General features: G+C 40.1%; 1 protein-coding gene across 1 annotated transcript in view; it reads right to left on the bottom strand.

The window, feature by feature from the left end:
- Positions 1-1,446: 1,446 nt before the first annotated feature.
- Positions 1,447-27,511, bottom strand: part of ARHGAP19 (Rho GTPase activating protein 19) — a 65,373-nt gene continuing 39,308 nt past the window's right edge. The window contains exons 7-12 of the mRNA XM_060641878.3: positions 22,824-22,889; positions 20,406-20,597; positions 14,503-14,601; positions 9,523-9,633; positions 8,926-9,004; positions 1,447-5,390 (exon numbers count right to left, since the gene is read on the bottom strand). Coding sequence (XP_060497861.1) covers positions 5,386-5,390; positions 8,926-9,004; positions 9,523-9,633; positions 14,503-14,601; positions 20,406-20,597; positions 22,824-22,889 — 552 coding nt within the window. The 3' untranslated portion in view covers positions 1,447-5,385. The remainder of the gene's footprint in view (positions 5,391-8,925; positions 9,005-9,522; positions 9,634-14,502; positions 14,602-20,405; positions 20,598-22,823; positions 22,890-27,511) is intronic.

Raw genomic sequence — 27,511 nt, 5'->3', positions numbered from 1 at the left:
GTGGAAGCTACAAAATCTCTCCCTTAGAAAAATTCAAATGTACACAAAATTTTACATAGAATTACAAGGGCAAACAATGTTCCAAAGCACAATCACAGACCCACAGACTAAAACTTCTTACGAGGGGCACCTGGGTGGCTCAGTCAATTAGGTGTCTGACTCTTGGTTTCACCTCAGGTCATGATCTCATGTTTTGTGAGTTCGAGCCACACTAACAGCATGGAGCCTGCTTGGAATTCTCTCTCTTCCTCTCTCTGCCCCTCCCCCACTTGCACTTTTTTCTCTCTCAAAATAAACATTAAAAAAAAATTGGGGCAGACGAACATAAGGGAAGGGAAACAAAAATAATATAAAAACAGGGAGGGGGACAAAACAAAAGAGACTCATAAATATGGAGAACAAACCGAGGGTTGCTGGAGGGGTTGTGGGAGGGGGAATGGGTTATATGGGTAAAGGGCATTAAGGAATCTACTGAAATCATTGCTTCACTATATACTAATTTGGATGTAAATTTTAAAAAATAAAAAATAAATTAAATACTTCAAAAAAAAAAATTGGGCACCTGGGTGGCTCAGTTGGTTAAGCGTCTGACTTTGGCTCAGGTCATGATCTCACGGTTCGTGAGTTCGAGCCCTGCATCGGGCTCTGTGCTGACAGCTCAGTGCCTGGATCCTGCTTCAGATTCTGTCTCCCTCTCTCTGCCCCTCCCCTACTCGTGCCTCTGTCTCTCCCTCTCTCTTAAAAGTAAATAAACATTAAAAAAATTAAAAAAAAAAAAAAAGACTTTTTGCCAAGCCCTTACATCTCCCAAGCCCTTACATAGCATTATTGAGACAAGATGCCATTATCCCCACCTTACAGATGAGGGTACATCCCCAAGGTCATATACGTCATAAGTGGCAGAAACATTTCAACCAGGTTGTCTAAACACCTCAACTTGTTACCCTAGATGAAAATATCAATCGGTTTTTACTGTCATTATAACCGTCATTCCCTTTTTTTTTAAGATTTTAAGTAATCTCTTCGTCTGATGTGGTGCTCGAACCCACAACCCTGAGATCAAGAGTCACACGCTCCACCAACTGAGCCAGCCAGGCACCCCGTCATTCCTTATCTTTACACAAGGAAATAAAATCATGTGAGAGACTGAATCTGTACAAAACATTCTAGACTCAACCACAGGACACCAGAAAGCTCAGACTTCCCAGAGGTTCCAATCCCATTTCTTATCAGCCAAAAGCCCCACTCCCAGTGAACTTCATCTACTCAGCTAGAAAACAAGCCAGAGGTGATTTTCTTAGACAGGTTTCATATTCCTCAGAATAAGAGGCCAACCTCTTTGTCAATATCTCAATAAAACTAAGGAGAAAAAATTTTTTAAGAAGCAATCTCTCCTTAAGATAATCTATCAGTGAAAATTGGAATTAAGAGACCAGTCAAAGCCTATGGATATGAAACAAAAGATTTAATTTCAGAATATTACATGAATAAAAAAGACAGTGCATATGGTTGTTTCTTTACAGTTACATAGATATATCCGATATATAGTCAAATAAGAATGATATACAAAAAATGGTGAAACAGTTAAGAAACCTTGTTTCCGTGTTGAGGGAGCTCAGGGAGAATGGGAGGGCAGCCCCTGCTATGAAGGGCCCCGGGGCAGGAGCGTTTTTTTCCCAATAGGCTCTGCCAGGCTCCCAGCAAGTGTGGGCGAGTGCTCTGCTCAATGGCTCTCTAGCCCCCAGGCTGTGGCCTCGCACACTCCAGCTTCCATGGCAACGCATGCGCTCAGACTATTACCACCCCACCTCCTCACTAGCTCCTGCACTGACTCTCCACTACACGTTGGCATTGGCTGCTAGGGAAGCTAGCTTTTCCCTGGGGAGTTTTAGATTGGGTTAATTACCACTGGTTTGAAAAGCTTGTGCATCTTAGGAACCCAAATCTTCCCCAGATTCTAGAGCAATCTTGCCAAATGCCGGTATCCAGGTTTAGATCAAGGTCTTGTCTTCAGTACAAAAGCTTCAGGGTGGAGGGGACAGGGATGAGGTTCTCCCTGGGAAAAGGGAAATCTACTTAGAAAGGACCTTCCAGCATTTGCATGAGGCCCTGTGTGAAGTAAGGAAGCAGCGAGAGTCTAGAGAAGTCCATTCCCAAAGATGGCTGCCCCAGGTAAGCATGGGCCACACAGCTGGTCACTGCGAGGCACAGTTGCGATGACCACAGCTTCTCCTAGGAGGCAGTATTTTAAACCATATCCTAACAGAGGCTCCTGCGAGGGAAGCAGCACAAAAACACTGCTATCTGGGAGGAAAGGCTCTGCTCCGACACTCTGGGATCTGCTGGCTTCCTCACAGGCCAACAAAGAGCTGCCTCTGCAGTGGTCATCGCCGTCAACAGCCCTGCACTGCTCCATTTCCCAAGGGTGCTCCCTTGTCATTCCTGACAGACCCTAGAAAGATATTCAGGGTGAAGAGTGTGTGGAGGACCAACTGCCGCTTCAGTTACGATTTGTAAACAACCATCTCCTTTGACATGTTTTGGCACTCAGGTATCATCAGTATCTTCTAATCTTCTTTCGCTGCGGCAGTGGAGTTTTTCAAACCAGACTCACTGGTCCCAGTGCAAAAGTCTGTCATTATAAAAGGTTAGAAACCCCAGTGACTATGGTTTTCACTGATTCACCCAGTGATGTGAACCAAGGCGGTGCTCTGTGTTTCCATGCTCATGCCCACTGGCACAAATACACTGCCCTGCACTGACATATCAGAATCCATCGCAACTGACCCCAGAAAGAAATGAAATCTTAAAAATCATACGAAGAGGCATTTCCAAAGAGACTGTTCCAACATGAAAAATAAACATAACAGATTAAAAAAACATCTTATAGATTAAAAAACTGTTAAATACTGGCTCAAGAATACCCGCCCACCAAGTCAGAAGGGAGACAGTACCCTTCTGTGGCAAATGACAAAGGGCTTTTGTCTTTGAGTTCTCCGTAAGATTCCACAGGATTAGAACGCTTACATATTATAAGGCAGAAGGTTATGCTGTTTATTTCTCAAATTTGGATTCCAACTGGATCACAGCTTCTATTAAAAAATTACCTATCACACCCTTTAAGCAAGGGAAAGTATATTTAATAAATAACTTAAATGAAACACACATACCCGAATACACACAAATTGCCCAAGGGAGCGAGCTATATAAAAGCATGTGCGTGTGACAAGCATCTTTCTCACCATCCTGGTGCCAGAACACTACCCTGGGGTATCAATTCCATCCAACCAAAGAAAGTCTCCTAAATCTCAGCCACCTTCCTCAAATAGAACGCCAGAACAAACCTGATGAGAGGGAGCTATCAGGTCACTGCCCTGCTCTCTCCACCTGATGCCAGGCATGTTTAACTGACCACGCCACTCTGAGATGAAACATTTAGACGAATAAAGAAATGAACTACAGAGTTAAGGGAGAGCATTACTTCAGTCTGGTTATACCAAAAGCAGCATCTGTTTGCATTCACTGGTAGCTGGTGCTTATTTTCTCAATAAGAAAAAAGCCAAATAGAAATCTACATAAGTGAATTTGCTAAAAATATTTTTAAGAATGACATAAAACTGTTTTAGAGAAAAGGGATTCTATATAGGTTTATACTCCTCACCATCTACCGTTCACAATCCATTGAATTGGAAAGCCAAATTTTACATTTCCCTTCACTACTGCTGTTACAGCAGCAAATGAAACAGGAGGCACGGAAGAGGACTGACACCTGGACACAAAACCGAAGCATGCTGCCCGCAGAGTCATCTTCTGTTTCAGGAGAAACACAGCTTTTTCAATAGTTTGAAGACAGTCAGCAAATCATACTTTGCCGGGCAACTGCTTCCGCACAGAGCCTGACTCAGCTCCAGCACAGGGCAAGAGCAGCCGCGCAGCTTAATAGAGCAGGCCCGCTCCGAACGTCCTCGCCGGCCACACACCGCTCTCCGGGCAGTGAGTCCGCACACCGGATCAAAGCCATGCCACCGCTCACCTCCAATGCACGTGAACATCCCCAACCAGGTCAAAGCCCCAGCCCCACCTCCAGACCACTCCCTTGCCCATCCTGACGAGGAGGGGGCAGCGCAGCAACCCTCCTCAAGCACTGGTGATAAGCCTTAACTGCTTCCAAAGGAGAACAAAGGATGCCTTTAAAGGATGCTCCTTTAAATCCTCCCAGCCCTGCAGAGTGATGCTGGCTTCCTCCCTGTGGCTCCAGCTTGCTCTCAGGAGACAGTCCAGCCGGCACACACCATCCCTTAGAAGGATGCAATATAATCCCATCCACAAGGAGTCACCACGGTCATAAAGCCAGCTGGCCCCATCCTAGTCACACTCCAGAGCTTCGACTACACTCAGATGTATCAGCAAACCTCTATTAAGCCGTCAGTGACTTTCCTTGAGTCACAGTGATTTGGCACAGAAGTACTGGCACCAGAGATGTTTTAGGTGAGAGGAGACTGAATGAAGGAGACGAGTTCAGCAACCACACAATTACTTTGGCATCACTGAGGAAAGGGGAAGAGAGGGAAGGAGGGAGAGATGCAAGGAGGGAGGAAGAGACAAAGTTTAACAAATGACATTTGTTAAAATATTCTATCATTCTGAATTCTCCCTTTTCAATGCCACAGGCCAAATACCCTGCAATCTCAGGCCCAAGAAATAATTTGTAAATTTCCGGGAAAGCTGTTAAGTTCTTTGGACACAAATGATATTGAGGAGTACAGCCTCATGAGACAAAGAGCTTTCCCAAAGCTTAAGGTGAAAAAGAAGGGAAAGATACCTGTCTTAGAGGCAATTTAGAGTACCTATCCGAAAAATGGCTTTAAAAAAGACAACAACAAACAAACAAGAAACAACCAAAATACCCCCAACACTAACAAAACAGAGAAAAGCCCCAAATATCAGTTAAAAATAGTATCAACCCACTAGGATTGACAGTACTTTTTAAAAAAATCACTGACAGTTGAGCACAACTTTCATATTTTTAAAAATAATATCTGCCTGAACAAATACATGGAATGAGCACTGAAGCCCACCTGGTCCTGCCCATTTACTGCGCTGTGTGAGCTGGTTGGCTAGTTCAGTGGTTTCCCCATGATATTTTCAAAGAGAGAGAAAGAGAGAGATGCCAGCACTCATTCAGTAGGCAGAGTCTATAGACATTATCCAGTGAGTGGGGTTAGAGGTGTCAGTCAGGTCACAGGATTAGGTGACTCTCACAATTCAAAATGCAGCAAGCAGGCTGCAAGTCCAAGCTTCTCCACGAGCGGTAATGATACCTGGCCCACTAAAGAGAAAATTCTGGGTGGACAACAGGAGAACTCTGGATCCTTTAGGGGAACCCTAGGCTGAAAGAAAAACAAGAACATTAAGCACATTTATAAACATTTCTTTTTGCAAACATCCCACCTAAAAGCTAGAGAATCTACACTTAATATTTCTACAAACTGAAGGTTCAATAGCTTGAGAATTTCTGACTCTCTATCAAATAAACATCACTTTGTCCACTTGCCCTAATCTCAGTTCATTGTAACAACTTGGGACACCTGGGTGGCTCAACTGGTTAAGCATACAACTTCGGCTCAGGTCATGATCTCATGGTTCATGAGTTTGAGCCTCACATCAGACTCTGTGCTGACAGCTCAGAGCCTGGAGCCTGCTTCGGATTCTGTGTCTTCCTCTCTCTCTGCCCCTCCCCCGCCTCTCAAAAAATAAAGATTAAAAATAAATAAATTAAATTAAACTAAATTAAATTAAATTAAAAAATGTAATGACAATAAAAGCTACCACTTTACTGCTCTGAGTTTCTTATATACCTTATCTCATTTATCTTCATAACAATTTGTGCATGAGATAACACTCTTGCCATTTTACAGGTGAAGAATCTGAAGCCTACACAAGTTAACTTGCCCCAAGATAAATAGCTATTGAGCAGCAAAGCTGGGAAATGAACCAAAGCCTAACTGAATGCAGAGCTCATGTTCTTACCACTACTACGCCTCTCACCAGCAAATGTTTACTAAATGCCTACTAGATGTCATTACTGGGAGAAAAAGAACAGGAGACAGGAGACCACAAATATATTCTTAAGTCTGGCCCTGTCTTTCAGAAAAGAAACTAGCTACAGATATTAGATGATACAAGTGAAGTAAATAATGACGATAAATCATACTAAATGTCAACATTTTAGTAGTGTCCACAAGAATCCAAAGGAAAACGCACATCTGGCTGGGTTAGCCAAAGAAGGTTTCAAAGGGGAGATGTGTGGTTCAGGTTAGGCTTTGAAGAATGGGTAAGATTCTAACTACTGAAAGTAATGCTCATTAATAAGGAAGTGCTACATCAGCAATTCTCATCTGGGGGTCCCCAGAGGACACTTGGCAATGTTTGGAGGCATTCTGGGTTGTCAAAACTGGGGGAAGGGTGCTACTGGCATCTAATGGGTAGAGACTAAGGGATGTGCTAACCATGGTACAATGTACAGGGTAGCTCATACAACAAAGAATTATCTGACCCAAAATGTCCACAGAAGCAGGTTGAGAAACCCTCTGCTAAATAAATCTCTTTGGAGAGCATGTTCTTTTTTTTTTTTTTTTCCTTTTTAATTTTAGAGAGAAAGCGCAGGTGCATGTAAGGTGGGTAGGAGGGGCAGAAGGAGAAAAAGAGAGAATCTTAAGCAGGCTCCACACTCAGCCTGATGCGGGGCTCAATTCCATGACCCTGGGATCATGACCTGAGCCAGAATCATGTCAGATGCTCAACTGACTGAGCTACCTAGGCGCTCCTAGAGTGTGTTCTTGATGATGATAATTAAATTACATTATTTCCCTCAAATAATATTTGTTCCTTTTATAAAATCACCATCAAAAAATCTAGTTATATTGAAACCCATGCAGGGCTCGAACACACTAATGGAACCATGAGCTCATGACCTGAGTCAAAGTTGGATGCTCAACCAACTAAGCCAACCAGGCACCCTGAACCTGGCTTATTTCTCTCTCCTGAAAGTAGAACTGTCAATATAAAAAGACTTACTATTTCTTGATTATTTTAAAAAATGAAAGCCACAAAAGGTATAATTGATACAAAACAATGTATCCTTCAAAAATAACTTATACTTAGCTTTGATTCATGGATATATAGGTTAGGTAAAAATATTCAGACACACATAACTCAAACACCCAACTTGCCTCAATCAGACAGCCCCTCCTTTAAGTCCGAAGATGGAAAGAAAAAGAGCTCAGATAATTCATTCAAGGATAAGGAATAAGACTATACTGAAATCTGGGAATGCAAGCTGGTGCAGCCACTCTGGCAAACAGTATGGAGGTTCCTCAAAAAATTAAAAATAGAACTACCCTACGACCCAGCAATTGCACTACTAGGTATTTATCCAAGGGATACAGGTATGCTGTTTCGAAGGGACACATGCACCCCAATGTTTATGGCAGCACTACTGACAATAGCCAAAGTATGGAAAGAGCCCAAATGTCCATCGACAGATGAATGGATAAAGAAGATGCGGTATACACATACAATGGAGTATTACTAGGCAATCAAAAAGAATGAAATCTTGCCATTTGCACCTACATGGCTGGAACTAGAGGGTATTATGCTAAGTGAAATTAGTCAGTCAGAGAAAGACAGATATGACTTCACTCATATGAGGAATTTAAGATACAAAACAGATGAACATAAGAGAAGGGAAGCAAAAATAATATAAAAACAGGGAGGGGGACAAAACAGAAGAGACTCTTAAATATAGAGAACAAACAGAGAGTTACTGGAGGGGTTGTGGGAGGGGGGGATGGGCTAAATGGGTAAGGGGCATTAAGGAATCTACTCCTGAAATGATTGTTGCACTATATGCTAACTAATTTTGATATAAATTTAAAAAAAATAAAATCAATAAAATTTTTAAAAAAGACTATACTGAAATCTAATCTTTTAGAAAAGAATAAAGATTTATCCATAAGGATTGGATTTTTGTTCTCTTTCTATTGCTGATATCTCAAATCATAATTATGCTCAGGTCTCATTAGTAAAGTGCACATGTCAAACCAGAGATCACTTCATCTGCCACAGGAGCCTTTTAAAATAAGACCAAGTCTCAACCATTTTTCTCTAGTCACACTAGCACTACTTGTCAATGCTTCTAAAACACTATTTCAATGAAGCCTCACAAGATATCTGTGAACTAGATATAACTATTATCCTTATTTTCAGAGAAGGAAACAAGCTCAGAGAGAATGAATGGTCTTCCTGGGCCAGAGGAATAATGCCTTAAATCAGGTCTAACAACAAGTCCCCTGGTCCTCCCAGTGGGCCACATGGCTTCTTCAGAGGAAAGCACAGCAGCCACTACTTTTCATCCCCAAGCCTTGGGCAACTGGCAGTCAGTGCCAAATAATCTTTTTTGTTCTAATTATTGTCTGAAATATGTTGTATGACATGATTTCCAGGATCCGTCAGCTGTTTATTCACTGAAAGCCTCACTGAGTAAACAAGGCCAAAGTCTATACAGAAAGAGAACATAACTATTCCATGTTTATTGAGCATATTCTTAGCACTTCTGTACTTGGTTTCACAAATTAGTTTACACTTGCTTTAAATTTTCTTAACAAGTATTCTTAAGATTTTGTTCACATGTGTCCCATCTGTCCAAGAATGCAGGGACCATGGGGGCTGTCTTCACAGCTCTGCACCTCAGCACCTGGGACAGCGCTAGGTATGTTATCAATAACCATCTGCTAAATGAACTCAAGGGCAAAGACCCAGTCTTGCTATTTTACTTTGCTTCTGACACTGGGAATTCAAAAACTGCTCCTGACTGACTAAATGCAGAAAGGACTTACATTCAGTAAGAATAAATATAATCAGTACCTTTTTTCCCCTCTTTCTTCCCCTCAGACCATTTCAGTCTTGTTGGCATCAATGTGACAGCTGGAGAACCAGGAAATAACTGTAACAAGAAAATTTTATAGTGGCTTAAATGTGCTTATATCATTCTTATACACAGACTACTAACAGAAGAATTATTTGCTTGTTCCATTTCAGTGTGAAGAGTTTCACGGAGGCAGATTGTATTTATATCACTAACCTTAATTGATTTTATTGCTGGCTTGATGAAGCAGCATGTCTAGTATACCTGAGACTACCCAACAAGTAATGCAGTGTCAAGCAGGCCCAGCTCAGTGTTACCTGCCCCACAGAGTACCCCCGTAAGAACTGGAATAGTTCCAGCACTTTGTGGAGCTATTTCACCATATTTGTCACCTCTGCGTATGACTGGCTATACTCTCCTGGAACTCCACGTGTGTTTGTTTTGACCATCAACATACGTGAAAGGACTGAAGAAAAGGCATAATTTCATGGCTCAGAGAAACACAACAGGAAATAAAACAGATGACAGACAGTATAGCAATATTTCTCCTTTCTACAAATGTACACAAAGAGAAAGTCTGAAGAACAGGATCTTACTAAGTTCATGTTTTCTTTGCTGGCTCTCTTCAGTTCACCAATGGCTATAGATTCCGGAGTAGGGTACTTGTTTTTCTTTTCTGACATCATCTGATTTCCCAGGACCTTCCGCTGATTTAGGAAGAGAAAATATGTGATTTATAAAGATTGACTCTATCTGTATAACAGCTATACTGATCTTTTAAACTACAGTTTCTTTCTTTATTTTTTTAAGTTTATTTATTTTGAGAGAGAGAGAGAGAAAACGAGCAAGTAGGGGAGGGACAGAGAGAGAGGGAGAAGGAGGATCCAAAGCTGGCTCCATGCTGTCAGTGCAGAGTCTAACATGGGGCTTGAATTCACAAACCATGAGATCATGACTTGAGCCAGATGTTTAACTGACTGAGCCACCTAGGTGCTCCACTACAGTTTCTTAGTTTAAAATTTTTTCAAAGAAATAAAAAAGTTACAAAAATTAAAATAACTAAAAATAAAAATTAAAAAATTTCAGCTTTCTGATAAATTCTGCCAGGGCATCTTATACAAAGGAGTCCAAAGCATGTTACAAAAAACCTTGAAATTATTGCCTTTCTTTAGGTGATCACTTTCCTCTACATTTAAAATAGCTGAAATGTAAGAAACAATTTTATAGTTGATTTAAACTAGCTAATGCAGGCCAATTACAGTGTTTCTAAGAACATTAAAAAAAAAACAAAACCACCAGTTATTTACCAATATAATTTTTTTCCCAAATACATGTGGTCTCTGGCAGCTATTAAGAGTCCCCTCCCTACTAAAGGACACTTCTGCGAGGTCCACTCTAAGACTGCCTCCCTGTCACATCCTCATACAGGATTAGAAAATTTGGGGAGAGTCTTTAAGAGTTTCTAATACAGCCACAAGAGCGTGCAGGTCTTCTTAAGAGGGTCACATGCCTATATTGTCATTCAGAGCAGGACAAAAAGCCCTTTCATCTCTGAACAGCTTAGAAGCTCACCTAACCTACTGTAACAGCTGACGGTGACAATTCTATCATCTTTGAGGAAATCTTCCCGTTTTTCTTCTTAGATTAAGTTTAAATCCCAAAAAAGGAATGTAACAAAACTAAAAGATTAAACTTTACAATATAAATTTTAGCAGCAATATTAAGAATATTCCAATGCAGGGGCACCTGGGTGGCCCAGTCGGTTAAGCATCTGGACTCTTGATTTAGGCTCAGGTCATGGTCTCAAGTTTGTGAGTTTGAGCCCCGTGTCAGGCTTTGTGCTGACAGTGGAGAGACTGCTTGGGATTCTCTCTCTCTCTCACCCTCCCCCACTCTCTCTCTCTCTCAAAATAAATAAATAAACTTTAAAAAAAAAGAATATTCCTGGGGCGCCTGGGTGGCTTGATCGGTTAAGGGTCCGACTTTGGCTCAGGTCATGATCTCACAGTCCGTGAGTTCAAGCCCCACGTCGGGCTCTGTGCTGACAACTCAGAGCCTGGAGCCTGTTTCAGATTCTGTGTCTCCCTCTCTCTCTGCCCCTCCCCTGTTCATGCTCTGTCTCTCTCTGTCTCAAAAATAAATAAACATTAAAAAAAATTAAAAAAAAAAGAATATTCCAATGTAATAAATTATTTACATGAGAGGAATTCTGGAGGAAAGGGTCTAGCCCAAAAAAGGGATCAAAGCAGAATATAAATCAAATACCTAAAACACAGAAGTACCAGAAAAATGAGACCACTACATCTTCCTTTCTGAAATCAGGTATCACCTCAGAAAAGCTGAAATGGGGATCCTAGGAGCCATAGGACAGGCTGTAAAGCTTCCAATGAACTTTTTTTTTTTTTTTTAACGTTTATTTATTTTTGAGACAGAGAGAGACAGAGCATGAACGGGGGAAGGTCAGAGAGAGGGAGACACAGAATCTGAAACAGACTCCAGGCTCTGAGCCGTCAGCACAGAGCCCGACGCGGGGCTCAAACTCATGGACCGTGAGATCATCACCTGAGCCGAAGTCAGACGCTCAACCGACTGAGCCACCCAGGCGCCCCTCCAATGAACTTTTAAAAAGACATTTCATTACCCCGTCTCTATTGAGCAGAAACCTCTATTATTAGCTCAAAAGTCTCTTCATTTAGAACAAAAATACTTTATCCTTCTGTTTCATAAAATTTGTTAATGTTTGTATTTAAAGTTGTTGTTCTAAAATGTTTTCTCCTGGCAGAATTATAAGCTCTATTATAATTCTAAAGTTCTAAATTCTCTCTCAGTAAGTTAAGTGGGCACTTGCCAAGAGGATCTACTCTATATTTACATCTGAAGCAACACTTAGCATGACATCTAGAGCCACCGCAGAGACCTCACTAGAAAGAGAAAACTACACCATCTAGCTTCAGTTAAAGAAACATTTGTTTGACTGACACATAGAGAAATATCTGACTAACAACTTTTCTTGTTATCAATAATCTCAATGACAGGAAGTCAGAGGAAATGCAGACTTCCAAGTAAAATGAACCAAAAAGGATGTTCATTTCATGAACTACACCTAAGCAGGTGAGTATACTGCTAGGGTTCTAGCAAAATAAATTACTTTTTAATTATAGTAAAATATACACAACACAAAATTTACCATTTTAACCACATTGAGTATGTAGTTCAGTGGCATTACTTCCATTCATATTGTTGTGCAACCATCACACCATCCACCTCCAGAATTTTCTCATCTTCCCAAATAGAAACTGTGTACCCACTAGACAATAATTCCCAACTCCCCCGCCCCAAACCCTTAGCCCCTAACAACCACCATTCTACTTTCTTTCTCCATGAATTAGACTATTCTAGGTCTCTCGTATAAATGACATCACATAGTACGTGTTCTTTTATGACTGGTTTATTTCATTTGGCATAATGTCCTCAAGGTTCATTCATGTTGTAGTATATGTCAGAATTTCCTTCCTTTTTAAGGCTGAAGAGTATTCCACTGCGTGTATATACAACATTTTGTGTATCCATTCATCTGTCAACAGATACTTAGGTGGCTTCCACCTTTTGGCTATTGTGAATAATACTGCTACAAACATGGGGGTACAAATATCTGGTTCTTATCCTTGCTTGTGATTCTCTTGGGTGTGTACCCAGAAGTGGACTTGCTGAATCATATGGTAAAATCCTTTTAATTTTTTGAGGAACTGCCACACTGTTATCCTTGGCAGCTGCGCCATTTTCCATTCCTACCAATAGTGCACAAGGGTTCCAATTTCTCCACATCCTCCCTGACACTTGTTCTTTTCTGTTTGTTTTTTTATTTTTTTTATGTTTATTTAGTTTTGAGAGAGAGAGAGAGAGCGTGAGCGGCAGAGGGGCAGAGAGAGAGGGACACAGAATCCGAAGCAGGCTCCAGGCTCTGAGATGTCAGCACAGAGCCCAATGTGGGACTCAAACTCACGGACCGCAAGATCATGACCTGAGCTGAAGTTGGACGCTTAACCGACTGAGCCACCCAGGCACCCCTGCTTGTTTGTTTTTTTAATAATAGCCATCATACTGTGTATGACTTGCTATCTCACTGTGGTTTTGATTTGCATTTCCCTAAAAGATAAGTGATATTGAGCATATTTTCATGTGTTTATTGGCATTTGTGTATCTTCTTTGGAGAAATGTCAGAGTCCTTTGCCCATTTTTTAATTTTCTTTTTCTATCGTTGTAAGAGTTCATTATATATTCTGGGCTCCTTATCAGACATTTGTTTTACAAATATTTTACATTCTGTGAGTTGCTCTTTCATTCTGTTGATCACAAAGGCAATTTTGATGTTAAGCAAGACTAATGTAGCAGAAGGTACTCGCCCCCCACAGATCAGGATTGAGAGTGAATTCTAAACTTCTATTAATGATAATAGCTAAGGCCAAAATTAGGGCTAGATGACATAGCAATGGCTAACAACTGCAGCTTACAGAAAAAATACATATTACAAGGTCTTTATTTTTTTAGGGAATAATGTTTACTTTTAAACAGAGCTCCTTAATGTTGCTGGATTTATAGATTTTAATAACGTTAAAGCGATTTTTTAAAATAAATACAGCAGAACACAGAACTGTGCTTAATCTCTCTCCAAGTTAACCAGAACATTGCCTTAGTTTATGTCTGAAAATTTGAACCCCATAATTGGGTTATCTACTGCCACCTAATGGCAACATCCCTTAATCACAAATTGAGATCATCCGTGAAGACCTGTGAATTCAACCCACAAGCATAGTGAGGGCAGCAACAGCACAGAAGTAGATACTGTATTTGTTTTAAAAACAAGATTTTTAAGTAATTTGATACAGAGGAAATATACAACTGATTGAAATAATAAGCTTACAAAAATTTCAGCTACCTGAAACTCACTAGGCTATCAGAAAATCCATTTTCTGGGGGCACCTGGGTGGCTCAGTTGGTTAGGTGGCCAACTTTTGATTTCAGGTCAGGTCATGATCTCACAGTTTGTGGGTTTTGAGCCCCACATCAGGCTCCACGCTGATAGCATGGAGCCTGCTTGGGATTTTCTCTCTTTCTGTCCCACCCCCACTGGTGCACAAGCCACACACGCTCTCTCCATCTCTCTCTTCTCTCTCAAAATAAACTTCAAAAAAAAAATCCACTCCCAAACCATTTCCACAAGCCTGTCAACTCCCTCGCTTCTCCAAGAGCTTTTGTAAATTGTGCAGTGAAATGTGTAGCACAAAACAAAGAACACTCTACACTGCTCAGGAATGGGACTCTGTCCTCAGCCCCCAAAGAAAAGGAAGGACCTTTCTTTTATTCTCCCCTTCTCCAATCACAGAACCCCTTCTCCAATTTGAAACAGCAAAATGCTATAAAAACTAAAAGTTTTTCCAAATTCTATCTTTAACCTCTTACAAACAAACCCTTTATAGGATCCCAAAGAATAGAAGAAAACTGTTTATGCATAAGAAAAGTCACACTGTTAAATTTTCTCTAAGTCAATGCTGAAAACGACAGCACAGCATACCTACCTTGATAAGGCCACTGAAGGAACGTGAACGGGCTCTCTTCTGTACCTGAGGAGTAGAAGATTCTCGCCCTGGTGTCTGAGTCACCGACTGCTTATTAAACTAAGAGAAAACATAAACATTTTACTATTATTTCCCCCATCAAGAGATAGGATTCTGTAATAATCAATAGCTAAGTATAAACATCCAGAAAAATCCAGGAATAAGTGAGTCTCCACACATATGGATTGGTAGGTTGGCAAGCAAATCTCAAAGCAAATGATGTTGCCAAAAAAATTCAAAAGTTTTTAAATTACTCTAAGAAGACTGCACTTCATTTTCCTTTTCACATGTACTATATGAGGTTGGAAATGTTACCCCTATTTTACAGACAAGGAAACTGAGACTCTGGGAGTTATGTAATTTGTCCAAGATCTCCAGCTGGTAATCAAGACTTTTCTGCAGAAAGTACCTTGAACAAAGAGAGTGACTAGCACAACCTAAAACAGTCCTTAATTTAACATAAATTGCACACAGAATAAAAAAGTGACTAAAGCTCTTTAAATGGACATCTATCATGATTGCTTGCCAGCATTATTATCAGAGGAAATACATCAGAATAAAAATTTGTCGGGGTACCTGGGTGGCTCAATCGGTTAAGCATCCGAATCTTGATTTTGGCTGAGGTCACAATCTCACGGTTTGTGAGACTGAGCCACGAGTCAGTCTCTGCACTGGACGTGGAGACTATGTAGGATTCTCTCTCCCCCTCTCCCTCTGCCCCTCCCCAACTTGCTCGTGCCCTCTCTCTCAAAAGAATTGGCATTTTTATCAATATCAGCTCTCTGTTTAATAGTATCTAACATGGAAAAATGGAAGACCTAAGACATTATATAGTCTTATTTAATGCTTTGATTAGCCATTCATCTTCCCAGTTACAAAAAATGACATAGTACTTAATTCTACTTATCTTCCTTTTCGACATATAGTTTTTACATGTGAATTTTAATTTTGCAAATTTTTATCAGTTCAGGTTCAGTTCTGGAGACTTTAAAAAATGACACTTTTCATACATATTATATAGGTACCAAAATGTTCTCGACATTAATTATCTCAGCTGACAGAAAATTTAGTCACTTCTAAAGAGCTTCGCAAGCAAGCATCCCTCCAGGGTATATTGGGACAAGTGACAACCCATCATTCCTGATCATGTTGGACAGGTACAGTAAGGTGGGTTCTCTTGTATCCAGCTTGTGAGAGCATTAATAACTTTCTGGGAAGCTGTTTAGCAATGTGGGTCCAGAGTCTTTTAAAAATGCATACAGTAGCCCCCCTTTATTCATGGTTTTGCCTTCCGTGGTTTCAGCTACCTGTAATCAACCACAGTCCAGAAGCAGATGATCCTCCTTCCGATGTACGGTCAGAGGTCAGTAGTAAGCCTAACGCTACATCATAATGCCTACATCATTCACCTCACTTCACCAAATCACATGAGCATTTTATCACTTCGCATTATCATAAGAAGGGTGAGAACACTATAGTAAGGTATGTTGAGAGAGAACACATCCACATAACTTTTATTACAGTATACTGTTATATTTGTTCTATTTTATTATTATTGTGGTTATTGTTATTGTTGTTAATCTCTCATTGGGCCTAATTTATAAATTAAACTTTATCATAAGTATGTATGTATTAAAAAAACATAGTATATATAGGGTTCAGCACTATCCACAGTTTTCAGGCATCCACCGGGGGTTTTGGAATGCATCCCCTGAAGATAAGAGGCAGGAACTACTGTATTAAAAAACTCACACCACCTATGAAGTTCTTACCAAAAAGAAAAAAACCTAATTGATATTCAAATCAGTTTCTATAATTAGATCTAACTACAAATGTATAATAAATACAGAGGATGGAGGAACATGTTAAATAAAACCGCAGAAGTGCAACCAGCAAGATCCAGTCTGTGGAAACCAATCTGGTTTCTTTCACAAATGAAGTGCAGAGAGAGAATGTGTGTATTTAAACACAAATGCGGTAACCTGGATTAGATCCTGACACAGAAAAAGGGTATCAGCGAAAGAACTGATAAAATCTGAGTAAAATCTATCATGTTAATAGTAACATTAAGTTTTAACAATTTTTTTTAAGAGAGAGAGAGAGAGAGAACACAAGTGCGAATGAGGGAGACAGGGCAGAGACAGGGGGAGAGAATCCCAAGCAGACTCCACAACGGTGCAAAACCAGACATGGGACTAGCAGAAGATCATGCATGACCTGAGCCAAAATCAAAAGTCGGATGCTTAACCAACTGAGCCACCTAGGCATCCCAGTCTTAACAATGTTAACATCAGGAGTGAAGGGTACCCTGAGTGAAGGGTATGTGAGAATTCTCTGTATTATATTTGCAAGCTTTTCCTAAATCTAAATTTTACTTATTATTTTTTTTAATGTTTATTTATTTTTTGAGAAAGAGAGAGAGAGACAGAGAGTGAGTGGGGGAGGGGCAGAGAGAGAGAGGGAGACACAGAATCAGAAGCAGGCCCCAGGCTCTGAGCTGTCAGCAGAGTCAGATGTGGGGCCCGAACTCACAAACCATGAGATCATGACCTGAGCTGAAGTCGGACGCTTAACGAACTGAGCCACCCAGGTGTCCCGTAAATCTAAATTGTTTTAAATTTAAGGGCCAGCTGGGTGGCTCAGTCGGTTGGGTGTCCGACTTCGGCTCGGGTCATGATCTCACGGGTCAGCTCTGTGCTGACAGCTCCGGGTCAGGCTCTGTGCTGACAGCTCAGAGCCTGGGGCCTGCTTTGTGTTCTCTTCCCTCTCTCTCTGCCCCTCCGCCCCCACTCGCACGCTCTCTCTCTCTCTCTCAAAAAATGAACATTTACAAAAAAAAAAATTTAAGTTTACTCAGGGACGCCAGGGTGGCTCAGTCATGTAAGCATCCAACTTCAGCTCAGGTCATGATCTCACGGTTCAGGAGTTCAAGCCCCGTGTCGGGCTCAGAGCCTGGAGCCTGCTTCAGATTCTGTGTCTCCCTCTCTCTCTGCCCCTTCCCTGCTCACACTCTGTCTCTCTCTCTCTCAAAATTAAACAAACATTAAAAAAATGAAAAATAAGTAAATAAACAAATGAACTTAAGATTATTCAAACAAACTTTGGCAATGTTTTAGGGGGAAAAAGGGGGGAGAGAAAGAGAGACCTATATATTAAAAGGGATCTAGGGGCGCCTGGGTGGCTCAGTTGGTTAAGCATCCACCTTCAGCCCAGGTCATGATCTCACAGTTCATGGGTTCAACCCCCATCTTGGGCTCTCTGCTATCAGCGCGGAGCCCGCTTCAGATCCTCTGTCCCCCTCTCTCGCTGCTCCTCCCTTACTCCCGTGCTCTTTCTCTAATATAAATTTAAAAACTTTAAAAATAAAAAGGGGGGGGCCTTGGTGGCTTATTCAGTTAGGCACCCCACTCAGCTCAGGTCATGATCTCGCGGTTCGTGGGTTCAAGCCCCACTTTGGGCTCAGCGCAGACAATGCAGAGCCTGCCTGGGATTCTCTCTCTCCCTCTCTGCCCCATCTCACTCACACACTCTCTCTCAAAAATAAATAAACTTTAGGGGCGCCTGGGTGGTGCAGTCGGTTAAGCGTCCGACTTCAGCCAGGTCACGATCTCGCGGTCCGTGAGTTCGAGCCCCGCGTCAGGCTCTGGGCTGATGGCTCGGAGCCTGGATCCTGTTTCCGATTCTGTGTCTCCCTCTCTCTCTGCCCCTCCCCCGTTCATGCTCTGTCTCTCTCTGTCCCAAAAATAAATAAATAAATAAATAAATAAATAAATAAATAAATAAACTTTAAAAAAAAGTGACCTAATAGCTATAAGCTACACCCAAAAAAAAAAAAAAAAAAGCATATCCTTGGGTCATGCCACTTCTAGGAAAAACTCTGCAATGAAAATAGCTATGAGCAAAAATTTATAAGCTAAAAAACAACCTATTTCCCAAACATGTTCAATGTTAGGCAAATTGTATATACATTAGATATAAGTGATGAAATATTATGCAAGTGTTAAAAATGTTCACGACCCTTTTTGTTGTTGTTGTTGTTTTTTAATATTTATTTGTTTCTGAGAGACAGAGAGAGAGAGAGAAAGAGACATAGAATCCGAAGCAAGCTCCAGGCTCCAAACCGTCAGCGCAGAGCCCAACACGGGGCTTGAACCCACAAACTGCAAGATCATGACCCGAGCCAAAGTCGGACACCCAACCGACTGAGCCACCCAGACGCCCTTGTTCACGGCCTCTAGAAAATGATCATGATATAATGTTAAATGAAAAAGACAGGAATATAAAAACTGAATATATATTGTGATCTCAAGCAAAAGAAAAACATGTCAAATACATACTCATGGAAAGAAACGCTAGAAGAAAATACTCCCAAATTTTTATTGGTGGTTATCTCAGGATGATTACAGGTGATTTTTCTTCTTTACACTCTTCTGGAGGTTTCAATGTTTCTATAGTAAATATTTATTATTTTTATAACCAGAGAAAAATCAGGAAATAGTAAAATTACACTTTCCACAAAACAAAATGGCAGTATTTGAAACGTATGCAAGGAGTTTGCAAGCATGCATGAGAAAATGCTTATGCTGTAATGTTTAGTAAAAGAGATAAAGAAAGTATGTGGTATGCTCCTAATTATGTAAAAATTTATTCATAGGAAAAAAACGAAAAGAAATACCAAAAAGGTAAACACTGGTAAGATGAGTGATTTATTTTCTTCTTAACCTTCTCTATAATTTCCTATTTTTCTAAAAAGACCAAAAATGATGCTAGCTTTTTCCTTCATATTATCTTTAACCCTCTGCATTCTTGATGACAAAGTCATTACACTTGTCCTACCTAAGTTGCTGTCTTAGTTTCTATCAAGAATTAAATCACTGCAGTGCTCTGAATCTGTGATAATACTCAGACAACACCCCTGAAAATTCCAGTCATAACACAATTTGCTAGATCTCAAAGTAACTTCAAAGAGTGTAACAGAAAACTTTTCTTAAAAGATTCTATCAACTATTAAGAATAACTCAGTTCAACTTTTTCTGAGCACTTGGTTATATCTGGCCCTACGCTTGAGATTAGGTATAAAAAAAAAAAAGTAAAAACACAGACTTCCCTCAAGAAGATCCCAGCTGAATAAGAAGTCAAGAGGCTGACCTTGCCTATTCAGCTAAAATTCAAGAGGGATTGAGACAAAATATATTTCCTGAGAAAGAAATTAACCAAGTCGTTGGGATTTACTCCTGCTACACTTCAAGTCTCAAAATGGCAAGTGAGAGCACTACTTTGTTCCCACAGCTCCAAAATCAACAAATTTAGCTACCAGAATTCCTACCTTCTAATATCAAACCAGGCCCGCTTTATAGTGTTTCCTAACTGCAGACAACTCATTAGTAAGAGCTACCGCTTTCTGCTATGCCAGCCACTTTACACAGATTCTTTCTAATGTTTATAGTCATGAAACGCGGACATTTCAATTACCATTTTACAAACAAGAAAATTGGAATTCCAAAGGATTAAATTATTTGCCAAGAATATCTGAAGGATTTAAACTCCGGAACAATATATTATATAACTGCTGGTTCTCTCTCAGCATATTTGGTACGTGACCAAAATTAGAGAAACTCTAACTACACTTGGATCCTTCTGTTTAACTGTAGAAATCCAAGAGCCTCCCTCTACTCCCTTCCCTAGTGGGGCAGTAGTATAGACACCGTCACTGAGATTCCACTGACAAGTTTGCTTCCTTGGCAGAGCCAAGTGTAGGTTAATACGAGCCAAAACTTAAACGAGATTTGTAACAGTATTCCCTAGTGATTCGACAACCTTGACCACATTCCTAAAGCCCGTCACCATTTCCTGCCTTCAGGTACCTGTCTAATAAGTTGTTTCTTCTTCGCTGACTCTGGCATATTGTGAACGTGTTGGAACAGCTCTCTCAATGCCTCTTCTGTACGCTGCTGGGTCTCCTCCTGATGAGAGCAGGAATCAACCCAGTTCCGTTTCTGAGATTTTGCCAGCTGGAAGGACTTAGTATGACATGAAGCTATCAGATCAAGATCATCCTAGAGAAAATTTTAAAGAAAAGCGAATTAATATATCCTGCCAGCTTATTTTCAGGTTCCCACAACCCTGGAACAAAAGAGGGGGGAGAAATGGGGAACATGGTACACTCTTAAATCAAGGAATAAGAAAAACCTAAACAAAATTATCAGATGAAGAGAAATCGCTAATTATGGACTACATTAACAGCCCACTCCCACGACCTACCTAGAGAACCTAAATTCATTTAGAATATTGCCACCAAAAATTATATTTATATAAGAGTTCAGTTTTCAAAGCATCTTTTAATCGCATATAACTCTCACTGCTATCCTATGAGGTAAGCAGGGAAAGTATCATCATTCCTATTTGATAAAAGAAAAAACTGAAGTTAAGCTATAAGTTTAAAGTCATTTAGATATTAAAAGGGACAGGGGCGCCTGGGTGGCGCAGTCGGTTAAGCGTCCGACTTCAGCCAGGTCACGATCTCGCGGTCCGTGAGTTCGAGCCCCGCGTCAGGCTCTGGGCTGATGGCTCGGAGCCTGGAGCCTGTTTCCAATTCTGTGTCTCCCTCTCTCTCTGCCCCTCCCCCGTTCATGCTCTGTCTCTCTCTGTCCCAAAAATAAATAAAAAACGTTGAAAAAAAAAAAAAAATTTAAAAAAATAAAAAATAAAAAAAAAATAAAAGGGACAGACCCATCCTGGAGACCAAGTGCACGGGCTCTTGGCTGGGTGCTCTTTCCTACACGTGACAACATGATGGGGTAACTACACTGCAGTGGTGGAGGAATGGCAACAACTCTCTAAGAAAAACCAAACTGCACTTACACTAGTTGAACTCATATACTGTCCTCCAGGTCACACCAAATATTTACTGAAGAAGAGGCAGAAACAATAGCATAAGATGGCAGCTTAAGTTTCTAACCAAGACAGACTAAATAGAAATCGTTAAAAAGTACTAGTGAAGTTTTTCAAACTTCTCAGTTTTAAAGCTTAAGAATCATATGCAATCTTGTTAATAAGCATCACACATTTGCTTTCTAAGCTCATGTGGTCTCAAGCGTTTGAGACATTTGGTAGAGTGTTACCACTGAACATGAAATAAGAATGTATTATATAAAACTAATTTACTGCTGCAAAATATTTAATACATTGCTATTTACAGACTGCTTATATCATATGCTGTAAGAATGCATAGGGGCTTTATGAAAAACTTCAAACATGCAGTCTATGCCATCACTCACATGTAGAGGATACCATCTACCAGTGGAGCACCTCTGAAAGGAAACAAGAAGACTGCAGGGGGCGGAGGGGGCACTTTTATTTCAATACATAACTTTCTTCTCCGTCTTTTTCCTTATCTCAAACTGACTAGATAATTTTGAACTATAACATTAACATTTTATTTTCCATGGCTTATTTTTATTTCATACTTTGTTTTATTATTTTTTCAAAGTTTATTTATTTATTTTGAGTGAGAGAGAGAGAGAGAGAGAGAGAGAGAGCGCGCGAGTGAGGGAGGGGTAGAGGAGAGGGAGAGAGAGAATACCAAGCAGGCTCTGCACTGTCAGCCCAGAGCCCCATGCAGGGCTCAAACTCCCGAACCATGAGATCACATGACCTGAGCCAAAATCAAGAGTTGGACACTTAACTAAGTAAGCCACCCAGGCACCCCTCACACTTTGTTTTAAAACTCCACTAATCTGGGGGGGCGCCTGGGTGGCTCAGTTGGTTAAGCACCCAACTTCAGCTCAGGTCATGATCTCGCAGTCCATTAGTTTGAGCCCCGCGTCTGGCCCTGTGCTGACAGCTCAGAGCCTGGAGCCTGCTTCAGATTCTGTGTCTCCCTCTCTCTCTGACCCTCCCCTGCTCATGCTCTGTCTCTCTCACTCTCAAAAATGAATAAATGTTAAAAAAAAAAAAAATTTTTTTTAAAAACAAACTCCACTAATCTGGGAGCCTGGGTGGCTCAGTCGGTTAGGCGTCCGACTTCAGCTGAGGTCATGATCTCACAGTCAGTGAGTTTAAGCCCCGCATCGGGCCCTGTGCTGACAGCTCAGAGCCTGGAGCCTGCTTCGGATTCTGTGTCTCCCTCCCTCTGTGCTCCTCCCCTGCTCACGCTCTGTCTCTCTCTGTCTCTCAAAAACGAATAAATGTTAAAAAAAAAATTTTTTGTAAATAAAATAAAACTCCACTAATCTTAATTAACTCTCTCCTTGAATAGACTAAGAGCAGTTTCCTATTCTTACCTTTGATGCTTGAGATCTGGAGCCCAAATAGTGCAATCTAGCACATTCCCGAATATAAACAGGAGCCTGGGCGGGATATAAAAGAAAACCAAGAACAAATGGTTAGCAGTATCTAAATTTCTTTCAGGCCACAAAAACAGTGACTCTCAAAATAACTGGACTAGCAGATTACTTCTGAAAAACAAAAGATCCCAGGGGCACCTGGGTGGCTTAGTCAGTTAAGCATAGTTTGAACCCCATATTGGGCTGTCTGCTGTCTACTGTCAGAGGGGGATCCTATGTCCCGCTCTCTCTCTGCCCCTCCCCAACTAGTGTGCATGCACACCCTCTCTCTCTCACAAAAATAAACATTTAAAAGAAAATTTTAAAAAAAAGAAAGAAAAACAAAAGATCCTCAAAATGCCCTATTCCATAGCTTCCTTTCTCTTGCCACCAAAATGGTACTTCAACAAATCTGATAGGAAAACTGTTTTTGAGAAGACACTACTATAGATATAAAAATCAAATATGGGGTGCCTCGGTGGCTTACTTAGTTAAGTCAGTTAAGCCTCTGACTCTTGATTTCGGCTCAGGTCACAATCTCATGGTCGTGACATTGAGTCCCACATTGGGCTCTGTGCTGAGCATGGAGCCTGCATGGGATTCTCTCTGCCCCTCTACCACTCACGCTCACTCTCTGTCTAGCAAAATAAATAAATAAACATTAAAAAAAAAAAACCACTCTGGACATATTTCCGAATGGTTACTTTCCCCCTGGCCACAATTTAAATTGTCATTTAAAAAAAAAAAAAGACGGGGTGCCTATGTAGCTCAGTGGGTTAAGCGTCCAGCTCTTGATTTCGGCTCAGGTCATGATCTCACAATTTGTGAGGTCGAGCCCCAAGTTGGTCTCCGTGCTGAGCATGAAGTCTGCTTGAGATTCTCTCTCTCCCTCTCTCTCTCTCTCTCTCTCTCTCTCTCTCTGCCCCTCCCCCACTCATACTCACACACTCTCTCAAAAGAAATAAGTAAACTTTAAAAAAAAAGATTAAACACAACCTAAATGTCTTTTTTTTTTTTAATGTTTTATTTATTTTTGAGACAGAGAGACACAGAGTGTGAGCAGGGAGGGGCAGAGAGAGGGCGAGACATAGAATCCAAAGCAGGCTCCAGGCTCCGAGCTGTCCGCACAGGGTCCGACGCAGGGCTCAAACTCACAAACCGCGAGATCATGACCTGAGCCAAAGTCGGACGCTTAATGGACTGAGCCACCCAGGTGCCCCCTAAATGTCTTTTAATAGAAAACTGGTTGAATGAATTTTTATACATCCATACAACACAGAACTATCTAGTTACTAAAAACGAAAGAGGGGAGAGGATAAGGGAAAGAAGGAAGAAACACTTTATGAATTGATATGAATGACTTCCAGGATCTACTGTTGAATGAGAAAAGTCATGGAACAGTATATAAAGCACCTATGTAAGAAAAAGGAAATAGGAACATATATACATATGCACACTTATTTGTTTTTATAAAAAGAAACACAAAAAGAACCAGATAAACCAGAAAAGGATAAGCCAGAAAATAATGAAAATGGTTAGGAAGACTACTGAGATTTCTCTAAGTATATACCCTTTTGTGTAGTTGGGCTTTTGAAGCATGTAAATATACTACAGAGTCAAAAAAATACACTTAAACCCAAAAGGAAATAAAGGTAAACCCTAAACTGAACACAAACAGGGAAAAAAATGAATAATCTGAGTATATGATTGACAACATAAGCACAGAAAAAGAATTATTCCACCTAACTTTTGGAAACTGTATTCTAGGGGCATTGGTTAAGCATTCCAACTTTGGCTCAGGTCATGACCTCATGGTTCATGACTTTGAGCCCCGTGTGGGACTCTACGCTGACAGCTCAAAGCCTGAAGCCTGCTTTGCATTCTGTGTCTCCTTCTCTCTCTCTCGGTTGCTCCCCTGCTTGGGCTCTAGCCCTCTCTCAAAAATAAATAAACCTTTAAAAAAAAAACACCTGTATTCTAATTATACATCCTGAGTGAGATATATTCTAAGGAAAAGGAACTATAAGGGAATCTTAAACTTCCATCAGCATGTTTATATAGGTGTATTTTTTAAACTAATTTTTTATATGTTGATATTTTATATATTGTAGGATAAAGCAAGTAGCATATAAGTGCTACTAAAATCTTGAATTTGCAATGACTGAAAACAGATACAAAGTAAAAGAAGTCAAGAAAAAGCTCTGGAATGATAAATCTGAATTGGAGATACTACTATGAACTAATAGTTGCTTTTAAAAAAATTTTTAATCTACTTCCTGCCCTCAAAGAGCCTAGAAAGCAATGACACCCCAGAAACAATGAGTATACCTAGGGTCACTCAAAAAAAAAAAAAAAAACAGGGCTCCTTAAAGAAAATAATTGATTCCAGGCCCAGGGCAGAGCAAATGCAAAGTGAGCTGGGGACATTTTATGCCAGGAAGGAAACACTCAGACTAATGGAGTCCTGTCAAAAAGACAGCAGGAAGAGCTGGCAAGGGCTCTCACTGGCCAAATCTGAGACAATTTGAAAATTAAAATAAACAACTGAAATTGACTAACACCTTGAATAACTATAAACCTATGAGTCTATAGAGGTATTCATTTAAAAAAAGAGAGAGAGAATGAAACAGAGGAAAGGAAAGCTCTCCTCCACAGGAAAAAAAAAGTCAGCTAATAAAGATTAAACAGAATTAGAAAAACACTATTTTGTAATACCCAGTATCACCACAGATTCCAGCAGGATTACAGATGGGTGCTAAAATCATTACATTAGGTAATCATCCTGCAGGTTACTTACTAATTGCAAAGGGGAAAATGTACCTTTGTAATTAAGAGATGTGGCAGTTAGCAAAATTAGCATCACTGAGGGTGAGACAATCTGACATTCTGTGCCTCTGAATGTGATGCAACATGATGCAATAGGAGATACACAAACATCACCTATAAATCTTTGCAAAAATGCTTAATATGAATCTAATCAAGCCTCTAGACCTAACTTAACAGTTTACAGGAACTACATAGAAAGGGATACATAGGAACAAGTTAAATAACCTTGAGAAAACAGTAAGACAAATTTAGAAGATGGAATATTCTGTAACACAGTTGGCCTGAATACTTCAACAAGTCCATGACATGAAGAAAAAGCATAGGGACTATTCCAGATTAAAAGTGACATAATAATCAAAGGCAATATATGAACCTCGATTAGTACATGTTATTAAAAACAGCAGCTATGAAATACATTCTTAGGATAAATGGGGAAATTTGAATCTGTACTGAATATTAGCTAATATGAAATCCTCATTAATTTTCTTAGACATGATAATGGTACTGTGACTATTGGGACAATGTTCTTATTCTTAGGAGATGTACGCTTAAGTACTTAGATGTGAAGTATCATGTCTGCAATTTACTGTCAGGGATTCAGCCAAAAACAAACACCAAAAAAAGCATAAATATATAGAGGAAAAAAAAAAAAGCAAATATGGCAAATGGTAACATTTGTTGAATCTGACAGTTATATGAGTGTTCACTGTTTTACTCTTTCACCTTTTATCTATATTTGAAAAACTTCATAACAAAGTTTTAAGAAGAGTCTTGTGACAAAAACATTATGATATCTTGTTAATTTCTACCTTGCTAAACTATAAAGTAGAGCTGAAAACCAAAGGAAATTTCCTCCAAACAAGAGTATGACAGAACCCACTCCACCTATTCTATAAACTTCATTTAAAACAAAAAAAACAAAAAAAAAACAAAAACCTGGGGCACCTAGCTGGCTCAATTGGTGGAGCATGTGACTCCTGATCTTGGGGTTGTGACTTCGAGCCCCACATTGGGTGTGGGATTATTTTTTTTTATTTTTAAATTTAAAAAAAAATCCCTGCCCCCAAAAGATACTATGAACTTAAGACATATCCAGAAAGGGAGACAGAAGCAGATGGGTTTAAATGAAAATCTGGAGGTGTTAAGTATTTTACAGTTCAGAGGGAATCAACAAAAGGACTTCTCACATAAAATGGGAATTGGCCTTAATTGTATATCATTATAAGTCCCTAGGAAAAGATGTTGTGACTCGTGTTAGGGAGACATAAAACTAGATTGGGTCAGAGGGACTGATAATAGAAGACAGAACTAGAAATAGGAGGAATTTTAAGGAAAAAAATACAAAGAACACAGAATCTGAGGATTAGGAGGTAAAAACTCCACCCAAAGAAGCCTGAGAAGAAGAAGACACAACAAAGCACAAGAACAACAAACCGGAGGTACAATAGGACCTCAGAATAAGTGATAGAGCACACAGAATAATCGACCATTTTTCATCCAAAGGAAAAGCTCAGGAAAGAACCTAATTAGCCAAAGTGGTAAAGCAGATGCCCATAAAGACAACAGTTCTGATGTGAGTATCAAAGAGGAGAGACTGAAGACTAAAATCTCAAAAGAAATGTTTTTTCTCTCCTTCAAAGATCAACAGAGGCTCAAAGAGTGCTCACACTAGTCTGGAAACAAAGGTAAAGTAGCAAACAAGAATCAAAACCCCAAAGATGAGGAGCTGAAACAGGAATCTATATAAGGAAAATGTAGAGTAAAAACAGACTGTTTGAAAGGGTCTATTAATTAGAACTGTACCAAGCTGAATTACATCC

The sequence above is a fragment of the Panthera onca genome, chromosome D2, assembly GCF_046562875.1.
Source record: "Panthera onca isolate mPanOnc1 chromosome D2, mPanOnc1 haplotype 2, whole genome shotgun sequence".
Lineage (NCBI taxonomy): Eukaryota > Metazoa > Chordata > Mammalia > Carnivora > Felidae > Panthera > Panthera onca.
The sequence above is the reverse complement of the archived record's forward strand: the minus strand, read 5'-3'. Positions and strand labels throughout refer to the sequence as shown.